This window comes from Monodelphis domestica, chromosome 1 (assembly GCF_027887165.1).
Source record: "Monodelphis domestica isolate mMonDom1 chromosome 1, mMonDom1.pri, whole genome shotgun sequence".
Classification (NCBI taxonomy): domain Eukaryota; kingdom Metazoa; phylum Chordata; class Mammalia; order Didelphimorphia; family Didelphidae; genus Monodelphis; species Monodelphis domestica.
The window spans coordinates 678949448-678962443 of NC_077227.1; the positions used below are offsets into that span (position 1 = coordinate 678949448).

Below are 12996 nucleotides of genomic sequence, written 5' to 3' on the forward strand. Positions count from 1 at the left end.
TAGTGATTAAACTTTACCCTCAACACTTCTCATTTCCAATGAGCAGGACTTACAGTTTGGAAACCAGATGTGATCTCTCATTTGGAAGAAGGGGAAGCACCTTGGATGCCAGACAGAGAACTACCAAAGAGCAACTATTCAGGTTAGTCATTGAAAACTAGGGAAATGGCACCTCAGAGGCAATCCAGACCACCCTCTTCATTTTACTTATTAGTGTGAAATTTAGATTACTCTACCCTACTAAGATCTTACTTTATGGAGAAGATGAAATTGTAATCTTCTGACTGAAAATGAAGGTACTTAGTTCTCATTTTATAGTGAAGCTAGAACTTTAAGCTAAGTCTATTTTAAGATCTTAATACAAAAAGGTGTTAAGTAACTATAAAGGGTAAGTTAATCACAAAAAGGTTAAGTAACTAACAAAAGGTGAATTTAACAAAGAAGTGTTAAGTAACTCAAAAGATATAATCTAATCAAAGAAGATGAGAACTAAAGAATGGGCAGACCTGAAAAAGCCTCTGATAGGATTAGTAGATGTGAAAATTTAGAGGAGGGGACACAAGAGTAAAAGGTCTATATATTTCACATCACTTCCTCTGCTGGTGACAGCGTGCTGGGCCTTTCGGCATCTTGGCGTGGCTACAGCTACTTTCTGGTTCAGTGGTGAGTTTCTGGCTGAGTTTTCCCTCCTTTACTTTCCAAACTTTATCCTCTTAGAAGCCTCTAATCTCCTTCAGAGACCTAGTGGCAGAAATCTGAACTCCCCCTGGCACAGGTCAGGTGGAGAAATCCTATACCCTCTTCCCTCTTTCTTCTTAAATCCTTCCCTCTATATTAATTAAAATTACCATAAATTTCCAGACTGACTTGGATATTTTATTTGGGATTTTCCCCTGGCAACTAATTAATTTAGATTTTAAGTCACAATCCTTAAATTATCTTAACAGTTGGAAGTTGAGACACAGAGTTGCTTCACATAGGCAGCAACTTTCAGAGGCAAATTCTATACCCAGATTTACTAACTCCGGAGCTCTTGTTCTACTATGGCATCTTGCCTACAGTGTGAAATTAAGTAGCTTGAATAATTTCTTTATCTAGTCTAGATAGAAGGAAACTATCTAGAGGAACCTAGGTCATTCAGAAGATAGAATCTGACCCAGAATCATGAATACCTGAGTTCAGGTCAGATATTTTTTAGCTGCATACTCTTGGCAAATCAGTTGACCTTTGCCTCAGTTTCCTCATCAGTAAAATGATCTGCCCCTGTTCCCTTGTCAGTAAAATAGTAATGATAATATCACCTGCTTCTAACTACCAGAGTTGTTTTAAGGATAAAATAATGTAAAACATTTTGTAAAACACTTTGCAAATTTTAGAGTGCTAGATAATGCTAGATAAATGACTACTACTATTGCTATTATTATTATTGCTCTAACTTTTCTAGCAATATATTGCATGATATTAGGAAAATAAGGCATCCTTGTTTTAACCTTGACTTTACCAAGAAATACTCCAGTATTATAATACTCTAGTTCATTGTAATTAGTGTTCCATCTTAATTTCAAATATGTAATTTATCATTTTTTAAAATCAAAACTAAACATGTCACAACATCAGAAACTTGATGTAATATTTCAAATCTTAAGTCTCTTCCCTCTGCAAGGAATGGGAAAGGTACTATCTTGTATTTTTTTTTACCAACTGTGGTAATTATAAGTTCATGGCCTCTATTTATGATTGCTTTGTTATTATTGTGTTTCCATTTAGATTAGATTTATTGTGCACTTTTTTATTCTAGTTTATTTTGTATTTGTTCCTTTGTCTTCCCATACTTCCATATAGTCATAAAAGGCATCATTTTTAGAAAAATTGACAAAGACAACACTGACAGATTCTTTGAGACAACTATAATTTCATTGTTTAAAACAAGAAAGAATAAAGTACAGAAAGAGAATTATAAACATATTAATGAAAATTGAATAAAAGATTTTTTTATCCTGGCAAGAATACGACAATATAGCCAAAATTTTTTTCATTAAAATCAAGTTGTATTTGTTCTAGAGATTCAAAGATGATTTAGTATTTGGAAAACAACATAATTGACCAGATTGTAAATAAAAAACATCCAAATTGCAATTATATCAATGGATATAGATAATACATTTGACAAAATTTAACACCTACTATGTCTAAACCACTTCCTCCACCCTCATACAAAACAGAGTGTAGAATGTATCTAAGACATCTTATGTCTAAAATTAAAAGCACTTTATTCAATGGAGAAATGCTAAATGTTTTCCATTACATCAAAGAGGAAAAAAGACTACCTCTTCTGTGCTGTTATTGGATTAAGAAAATAAAAGCAGGGGGAAAAAAGGCAAAGAAGAGTCAAAATTTTTCTAGTTTATTCTTAAAATGATGACTTACATAGAAAAATACAAGAAAATCAAATATTGAGCTTCAGCAGAAGAGTAGGTAATAAAATAAACTCATAAAATCATTAACACTTCTGCATGAATGAATCAGAATTGACTAACTGCCTTCTGGGCAGTCCTAGAGCAGAATGTCAGCTATGATTGGTAGACATGAAATTAAGAGGAAGTGATGCAAGAGAAAATGCCTTTAAAAAAGAGAGTGCTACATAGAGTTGAGGATTCTTGGAGCAGAGTTCAACTTGGACTTCCACTTCTGCTGGATGCAATTCTTCATGCTTTTGAGTTGAGGCTTGTGAAGAGGGGCAGAAGAATCTGCTGACTAGACTGACACTTGGTGAATAAAAAGCTAACTAACTGCTGGATTTTCTGAAGAGACTTCCCAGATCCTTGACTTTGCCGAGACTGGCTGAAACTAATTCTCCCTGCCCAGAGGGGCCAGGAGTAAATTACTTAATGTTCAGGCAAATATCTTACCTTATCCTCTTTCTGATTTCTTGCTTCACTCTACATTTTGTAAATAAATTGTAAATAAAATCTCTTTGGAATTAATTAAATTTCTGGTGACCAAACTCTTAAATAAGTCCAACCCTTTAAAAATAAACCCCTTTTCTTTCTTACACCTTAGAGACCACATTTTGAAACAAAATAAAAATACACAGACTAGGTCATTTTCGTTTGATGTCTATGAGCAAAATCTTACACAAATAACAGATCAAAGCAATCAGAAACTAGAAAATATACTGTTTACTAGAAAATAGATTGTTTCAGTTTAATTAAATTAAAAAGGAATTAATATTAACAATCACCTCAGTTAGGATAAGGGAAACATCCCTTGTGCCATATCTTTGATAATGGCATGCTGTTTTCAGATATAGAAAACTAACCTAGTTATATAATACCAAAAACCTTTACTCAAAAGTTGGATGATTAAAGGTAACAGTAGCAAATATTTCTCTAAATTGCTAATAAAATAAGAAATTTAAATCAAAAGAAAATTTAGAAACCTTAACCTAAAGGAAAATTGAACAAGCCATTATTGAACTTTCAAAGGTAAAACAAAAGCAAAACCTAACAGACACTCTGGTCCTGATCAAGTTCAATGGATGTTCTTAAGTTCTTAAAAGCAAATTGTATCTAATGTAAAGAAATGTTTCTAATAAGAGAAAAAGAAATGCCCTGTAAATAAACTTACTAAACAAATATGTTCCTTATGCTGATTTCAGGAAGAAATAAAGTAAAGAAAGAGAACTAAAAATAAATAACCCTGATACATATTGATGCAAGAAATATTATGTAAAGATTGAGCAGAATCCATAATAGCACATTAAAAATTATATGTAGGCAACTTTTTTAATGGAGAAGTTACGTATTTACTTTATGTACTTTGCTTTCAGATTAAGTAGGAAATGTTTACATTTTCATATCTTTCAGGTTGGAAAACTAGGCCTGAAACCAAGGATACACTTCAGCAAAGATTCAGAAAGAATGGTTTCCATGACTCTAAATTGGAAGAATCCTGGGAATATTATGCAAGTTTAGAAAGGCGACAGCATAACAATAAGGAGAAATTTTCTAGGCAAGTAAAAAAAATAGTTAAAGGAAATCTCCCAACATATAGTGGAATATTTTTTTTTTTGCAAAATCCAATCCATTTATCTTAGGTTATATCTATATATGAAAATATCTTCTTAAATTTGATAAATATTGATAGACCTTTGTATAATATTTAGACTGAAACAAATTAATGTAGCGAATATCTATATTTTTCATCACAGAATTCCTACTGGAGAAAATCTTGATAAAAGTCTTAAATACATAATGGTTATCTACAATGCATACCTTGTTGGATATCAGATAATTCTTAGTAAAAGGAACCTTTACAAAGGTAATAATTGTGGGATTGCCTTCCATTCCAGATCAATCCTTACTCAGAAGCAGATTTTGCATACAGGAGAGAAACTTAACAACTATGGAAATGCTTTCTGCTGCTCCTCACAGTGTACCCAACATAAAAATTTATATACTGGAGAAAAGCCTTATGAATGTCCTATATTTGGAACAGCATTGCCCACTAACAAAAACATTAACCACCATCAGAGAAATAATAATAAAGAGAAGCCTTATGAATGTAAAGATTGTGAAAAGGCCTTGAGTTCACATTTAACTGATCACCAGGAAATCCTTATTATAAAGGAACCTTACAAATGTAACATTTGTGGGAAGGCCTTCTGCCAGAGCATTCAGTTAACTGTACATCAGAGAATTCATACTGGAGAGGAGCCTTACAAGTGTAAACTTTGTGGTAAGGTCTTCAGCAGGAGTTCACAGTTAAGTGGGCATCATAGAATTCATTCTGGAGAGGAGGCTTCCAATAAATGTAATATTTGTGGGAAGACTTTCCGCAAGAGTTCACAGCTAATCCTACATCAGAGAATTCATACTGGAGAGAAGCCTTTCAAATGTAATTATTGTGAGAAAGCCTTCCGACGGAGTTCAAGGTTAACTCAACATCAGAGAATTCATACTGGAGAAAAACCTTATGAATGTAAAGATTGTGGGAAGGCCTTCCACCAGAGTTCAGGGTTAACTCAACATCAAAGAATTCATACTGGAGAGAAACCTTACAAATGTAATGATTGTGGAAAGGCCTTCCGTAGGAGATCAAAACTAACTCAACACCAGAGAATTCATACTGGTGTGAAGCCTTATGAATGTAAAGATTGTGGGAAGGCCTTCCACCAGAGTTCAGGGTTAACTCAACATCAGACAATTCATACTGGAGAAAAGCCTTTTAAATGTAATGATTGTGGAAAAGTCTTCCGCCGGAGTTCAAAGTTAATTCAGCATCAGAGAATTCATACTGGAGTAAAGCCATATGAATGTAAAGATTGTGGAAAGGCCTTCCACCAGAGTTCACAATTAACTTTACATCATAGAATTCACACTGGAGAGAAGCCTTTTAAATGCAGTGATTGTGGGAAGGCCTTCCATCAAAGTTCAGAATTAACAATACATCAGAGAATTCATACTGGAGAAAAGCCTTACCAATGTAACAATTGTGGGAAGGCCTTTTGCCGTAGTTCTAAATTAACTGCACATCAGAAAATTCATACTGGAGAGAAACCTTTTAAGTGTAATGATTGTGGGAAGGCCTTCCATCAGAATTCAGAGTTAACTGTACATCTGAGGATTCATAATGGAGAGAAACCTTACAAATGTAACCATTGTGGGAAGGCCTTCCACCGTAATTCAGAGTTAACTCGACATCAGAGAATTCATACTGGAGAAAAGTCTTACAAATGTAATGATTGTGGAAAGGCCTACTACTGGAGTTCAGGGTTAATTCGACATCAGAGAATTCATATTGGTCAGAAGCCTTATGAATGTAAAGATTGTGGGAAGGCTTTTCATGGGAGTTCACATTTAATTCGACATCAGAGAATTCATACTGGAGAAAAGCCTTATGAATGCAAAGACTGTGGAAAGACCTTCCGTATCAAAGTACACCTTACTCTTCATGAGAGACTTCACTCTGGGGGAAAGCCTTATAAATGTTATGAATGTGGGAAAGACTTCTACTGGAACTCACAGTTAACTATACATCAGAGAATTCACACTGGAGAGAAACCTTACAAATGTAACATTTGTGGAAAGGCCTTCCCCCAGAGTTCAGAATTAACTCGACACCAGAGAATTCACACTGGAGAGAGGCCTTACAAATGCAATGATTGTGGGAAGGCCTATAACCAGAACTCAGAATTGACTCGACATCAGAGAAGTCATACTGGAGAGAAGCCTTACAAATGTAGTAATTGTGGAAAGGCCTTCAACCGTAATTCAGAATTAATTCGGCATCAGAAAATCCATCCTTGAGAGGAATCTTATACATTTAACTGTTGTGGAATGGTCATAATTTTAAAATATATTATGCCAGACATCAGAGACTTCATACTAGAAAGAAGCCTTAATTCATAGTGGAGATGCACTTTACAAGTATATTATGAAGTCTACAGTTTATTGAACATGAAAAAATCCATACTGGAGGAAAAACTCTAAATGTAATGACTATTGGAAAGCTTTTCCCTGGCTTCTAATTTACTCAGCATCTGAGAATTTATATGGTAGAGAAACCTTCTAAATTATAGTAATATGGAAAAACCTACCTGGATAGCAAAGTCTTAGTGAATGTCAGGATTCACATGAGAAAAAATTTTATAAATATATAATTGGGAAGTCTTCCATTGGAGTTCATCCCTTACTCAATAGAATGTTTGTGGAAAAACATTCCCTAAAAACACATACCTTAAAGACCAGAAATAATATCCTTAAGAGAGGCCCCATGAGTATGATGAAACAGTTGTTGAAAGGCCTTCCATGAAAGCAGAATTCTGATTCAACATTAAATTGTTCCTATTGGGAAAAAACCCTCATGAAGATAGAGCCTTGTGAATATAATTAATATGGGAAAACTTTCAGACAGAATACATAATTGAGCTAAGTTGAGTCTTGATAAAATGAGGAAAAGATTTAGAAGAGGCTATTCTAAGTGTGATCAATGCAAAGGAGAATTATGTGTGAGGAAAAACAAGTGAGCCAGTAAATGGTTCAATATCTACCAAGATTCCCTCACTTCTTTCCCAAGTAAACTAGGCTGATCCCCCCCCCCCCCAAAGGCAGAAAATCTATCCTCAAGACTTGATTGGTCCAGGGAACGAAGGCTCAAAGTGTCTAGCTATTAAAATAGTTCCTTTCTGGCCTTTAACCATGTAGTTGTGACATCCTATTCACAGGATAGTATGATCCTGGGCAGTTCATTTAACTTCAATTTCCTCTTTTATAAAATAATAGCACTGATCTCACAGGGTTATTATGAGGATAAAATAATATAGTATAGCAATCAAAAAACACTTTAGCACAATCGCCAACATGTAATAGGCACTTGCTAAATGCTTGTTTCTTTCCTTCCTCAAGGTATTAAAATCCCCCACATATATAATATCTGCCCCTTCAGCCTCTTAAGACCACTGGAATCACCTTACATTCTTCTCCTTATTTCCACAAGAAAATAAAGGATGCCTTGTCTTTAGAAGATAGCTGCATTCTTACTGAGTATGCTTTCTGTGTTGTGAGGAATTAAATATTTTGTTAAGAATTGAATGACCTAGGAATAGCTCATTTGATTCCAATATTAGGGCTAAACTACCAATGGACTAGCTTGGATCCATCTCAACTGACAGAATTTGCTCATTCTTCCAGTCTACTTCTTGATTTCTTATCTGAGCTTTTCAAGTTTCTCACTCAGTTTTGAGTCAGTCAGCTTGTCCCTGTTTGAAAATGTCAGTAGACTGGTCCAAGGCTTAGCCAATATTACTTCATTTGGAGACTACACAAGTTCCGAGCGATTGAACTGTGGGCTCTTTGATCTGGTGACTCCTGCCCTGGCCTCAGACACTTCCTAGCTGTGTGACCCTAGACAAGTTACTCAGTTGCCTAGCTCTGTGGAAAGGAAACTAGACTGACAGTTTGTGGGGGAAGGAGCCAACTGGGAGTGGCAGTTGGGTCTTGTGACTAGCACTTCCTTCCTGCCGGGTTGAGACTTGCTTCCTGATGTTGGAGAGAGATTATTCAGCCCAGTCTGGAGTGGCATGCTCTTCTTGGTTCAGCTGGAAGACACAGGCTTCTGAAGGTTAGACCTGTTCTTGTTTGCTTTCTATCTACTGCTAATATTCTGAATTATACAAAACTGGACTGATATAGAGTAGACAGGAGTGGGACAAACCCTCCGCCAGCTTCTGAGGCCTGGCCTCAGGTCTGAAGCTGAGAAAAAACTAATACCAACTGGTTATTAAACTTTATATTATTTGAATTCACAGTCAGATAAGTGGACTATCTTTTCTGGTCATAGAGGGAGCTGAACTTCAGTTCAGTCATTCAAAGACAAACAGACCTCAATTGGACCCCTGCTGCTCTCCCTCCCTTGCCTCACCAAGAAATATACCCTCTCTCCCCTCTCTCCTCCATACCCCATACAAACCTCCCCAAATCCCCATTTTTCCAATCCTATTCCTTTCCAAATAAATATTACAGCTCTTACCACTCTTCTGCCTTGGAACTGATATTTAATATCAATTCTAAAATAGAAGGTAAAGGTTTTTTAAAAAAGAATAAAATGATTCAGGATTCCAGTGCAGGTAAAAAAAAAATCCTGGGTTAGAGGCCAGACCTGAGTCTTCTTTCTGCTCCTGGGATTAAAGCCACACAACTACATTTTGCTTTTGGAACTTGTATACTTGCTCAAAATACAACTAGGTTCCTTATTTTTACCACTCTTATCTGTCCCGACTTTGTGACCTGAACCTGGGCAGTGGGAGTCAGAGCTGCCAAATGGCACCTGTTCTTGTACCCTATACTAATTCAGGCTTCTGTGGAAGTCCCTTTTCCCCCTAGTGTTTCTTGCCCTGATGTCCGGTCTCAGACCTCTTTTAGTCCCTGGAATGTTCATTTTTCAGCATCTATTTACCATATCCTGTTTCCAGTGTCCTTAGATATCTTCATTTTCTGCAAGCTGCTGTCAGCTAAAAAAATAACTATTTTTTCTTGACTCAACAGAAGCAGTAAGGGCTAGGCAATTGAGGTAAAGTGACTTGCCCAGGGTCACATAGCTAGGAAGTGTCTGAGGCCAGGGCAGGAGTCACCAAATCAAAGAAGAGTTCACAATTCAATCCCTCTGAACTTGCAGAGCCTCCAAATGAACTAACCCCCATCATCAAACTTTCATCTAGTTTTGTTCTTTCTTGTGTCTTTAACCAGTCATGTTATTTACTCTGTTCTTTTTTTATATTTCCAGAACCTGTACAAGGAACCATATTTTTTCTCAGGGTCTTTGGCATAAATGGAAGAAAGCCACTGACCCTATTCATTGATAGGTAGCAGTTATCTGCTAATAAATGTTACTTTGCTCAGATAATTGCCTCCGGGTACCCTTTTATTAAAATTCAAATGCTATAGGTTCATGGGTGTAGAATATTGTATATGTTGTCTGATTTTTTAAATATATTTATTGGTAGTAATGATTTGTTTTCTTTTTCTTCCTCTTTTTATTTTAATTCTTATGAGAGATGACTAGGAGGTCAGAGAAAAGGTTACAGGGAGAAATTTAGGCAATGAGATACCAATAAAAATTAGTTTTTTAAAAAGCGTGTAGTAACAAGTCAATATGTAAAGAGATTTGATGAAGAAAGGGGTTTCTATTTGATTCTAGAGGTACTGGGAAGCCACTGGAATTTATTGAGAAGGGGTGGGGTGATATGGTTACATCTGGGGTTAGGAAAAGTATTCTAGTGACTGTATGGAAGATAGATTGTAGTGGGGAGAAGATTCATACAGAGAGACCAAATAGGCTATTGCAATAGTTTAGAATGAGAGCCTGAACTAGAATTGTAACTGTGTGAGAAAAGGGGACATCTATTTGAAATGTGAAAATAGAAATGATATAATTTGGCAAATATTTGGAAATGTGGAATGAAAGTGAAGAAACTGAGAATGTCACTGAGGCTAGAAACCTGAAGGAGTAGAAGAATAACACCTTCTACAATAATAGGAAAATTAAGAAGAACATAGTTAATAAGCATAGGCAAGCAATTCAGTCTAGGTTATACATATATTATCAAGCAACACATTTCCATATTACTCATTTAATGAGTGAATAATCTTATAAAACTCAAACCCCAAATCATATACCCAAATAAATAATAAATCATGTTTTGATCTGTATTTATTCTCCAACAATTCCTTCTCTAGAGGCAGATGGCATTCTTTTTCATAAGTCTCTCAGAATTGTACTGGCTTAGCCAAATCTGTCACATTGGATCGTTCCACAGTATTTCAGTTACTGCGTATAATGTTCTCCTAATTCTGCTTATTTTACTCTGTATTGGTTCACATCAGTCTTTCTAGCTCTTTCTGAAATCAGACTGTTCATCATTCCTAATATCACAATAGTATTCCATCACTATCATATACTATATTTTGTTCAGCCATTCCCTTTAGTTTCTAATTCTTTGCAACCACAAAAAGCACAGCTATAAATATTTTTGTACAAACAGGTCTTTTCCCATTTTTAAAAAAAATCTCTTTGAGATACAAACCTAGTAATGGTGTTGCTGGATCAAAATGCATTCTTTTATAGCCTTTTGGGCATAATTCCAAATTGCCTTCTAGAAGGGTTGAATCAATTTACAACTCCATCAGCAATGCATTAGTGTTTAATTTTGCCACATTCCCTTCAACATTTATTATTTTCCTTTACTGTCATATTAGCCAATCTGTTAGGTGTAAGGTTAGATCAGAAGTTGTTTTTTTTTTTTAATTTTACTTAATTAGTCAATTTAGAACATTTCCCCTTGGTTAAAAGATCATATTCTTTCCTCCCCTTCCCCCACCACTTCCTGTAGCCAACACACTATTCCACTGGGTTTTACATGTGTCCTTAGATGAGAAGTTCTTAATCCGGTAGATTCTGGAAATACATGGAAGGGGAAAAAAAAATCTTTACCAACTTATAACTGAAGTTTAGCATTTCCCTTCACATAAACTTTTAAAAATTAATGAAGTGTCTATTGTTTAAAAGAAATAAGAATCCCTACCATGGACCAATATCCCCAATTTACATTGATACAAAATGATTAAATAAAATATTAGCAAATAGACCACAACATCCTAATGATTACACACTATGATCAGGTTGGATTCATACCAAGAATCCAAAATTTGTTCAGTATGAGGAAAACTAAACATAATAGACCATATTAATAACAAAACCAATAAAATTATCATAGAATATGTGCTAAAGACTTCTAAAAATTTTCTGTTTTGAATGTTAGGATAGGAATAAAAACAGATTTTTCCTTAATGAGATAAACAGTGTTTATTTGGAATCAAGAGCAAATATATGTAGTAGTGAAAGTTTGAAGATCTTTCCACTAAGGTCAGCAGCAAAGCAAAAATGCCTATTATCATCACTACTTCTGATATAGTACCAGAAATATTAGATGGAATAGATATAGGCAAAGAAGAAGCAAAATTATCACTGTATGCAAATGACCTAGTCCCTAGAGAATCTTAGAGTTAAATTAACTGAAACAATAGATTTGGCAAAATTACAGGATATAAAGCAAAATCCACAAAAATCAGCAAGTGGGCAAAGAATTGGAAATTGAGGGGCTGTTCAATAATTGGAGGATGGCTGAACAAACTGTAGTACATGTTGGTAATGGAATACTATTGCACTATAAGAAATGATAAGCAAGAGGATTTCAGAAAAAGCTGGAAAGATCTGCAAGAACTGATGCAGGGGGAAAATAAGCAGAACTGGGAGAACATTGTACACAATAACAAAAATACTGATGGATGTGAAAACTTGGCCACTCAGCAGTGCAATGATCTGGGACAGTCCTGCAAGTTTTATGACAGAATGCTATCACCTTCAGAGAAAGAACTGCTGGAGTTATCTTTCACATCAGTGTATCTTTGGTTTTATTTTGATGTTTTGACAATGTATGAGTTTGTTCTTACAACAGTGACCAATATGGAAGCGTGTTTTGCATGACAATAAAATTTTTTTAAATAATAAAGTAGATAACTAGGGGAAAAATCATCGGTGGTTCTTTGTATTACTAACAAAACCCAAAAGGAAGAGATGAAAAGAGAAATTCCATTCAAGCAACTGCACAAATGTATAAAATAATTGGAAATCTACTGAGACATACACATACACACACACACACACACATATAAACTTTATAAAGTATTCTTTATGGAAATAAAGATTAACCCAAATAAGTTAAATATTAATTGCTTATAAGTAGGTTCTAACAATATCATAAGAATGGTTTAAATTTTTTTTAATATTGTTCATTATTGCGCCACTCTCAGGGTATCCTTTTTACAGAATTAATGGTTGCCAAGGTCCAGTTGCAGATATTTCCCAAATAGTGGAGGAGCCATCAGTAAACCTAAGCAAATAGCATTCCTTAAGAAACAATCAAGTCAAGGGGCAGAGCTAAGATGGTAGAGAAGGTATATCTGATTTCTACCAAATTATCCTCCAAAAAGCAAAGATATAACAACTCAAAATGAATTCTGCATTAGCAGAACTTACAAAAAGACAAAGTGAAGTAATTTTTCAGCCTCCCAAAATTTAGAAGGCTGGGTCTAGGGATCTAGTGTACTGGGGTGGAGCTGGTGGTGGAGCACAGTGCACCAGGGTAGGCCCCTTGAGGCAACAGGCCTTGGAACTCAGCAGCAGTCAAGGCTTTCAGAATTCTCAGTCATAGATGGTATGGGGGATCATACAACTGGATCATACAACAGAAGGAGATTGCATGGGTCTCTGCAGGCTCTGGGTGCACAACCCTTGTCCCATTGCCCATACACTGAACCAGGTCACAGTCTGAAGACTTAGTTGTGTAAAGATTAAAATTTAGGGGTGATGGGGAGACTGAGGCAGGTAGAAATTAGTTTCTCTCTGCAAGGAGTATTATATTTTTTAGAGGTTTATTAA

General features: G+C 35.4%; 1 protein-coding gene across 1 annotated transcript in view; it reads left to right on the plus strand.

Annotated features, from left to right (window-relative positions):
* The window catches only part of LOC100014624 (zinc finger protein 845-like), a 63925-nt gene extending 57617 nt beyond the window's left edge, over window positions 1-6308 (plus strand). The window contains exons 10-12 of the mRNA XM_007477054.2: window positions 47-142; window positions 3867-4011; window positions 4352-6308. Of these exons, the coding sequence (XP_007477116.2) occupies window positions 47-142; window positions 3867-4011; window positions 4352-6308 (2198 nt within the window). The remainder of the gene's footprint in view (window positions 1-46; window positions 143-3866; window positions 4012-4351) is intronic.
* The last annotated feature ends 6688 nt before the right edge of the window (window positions 6309-12996 follow it).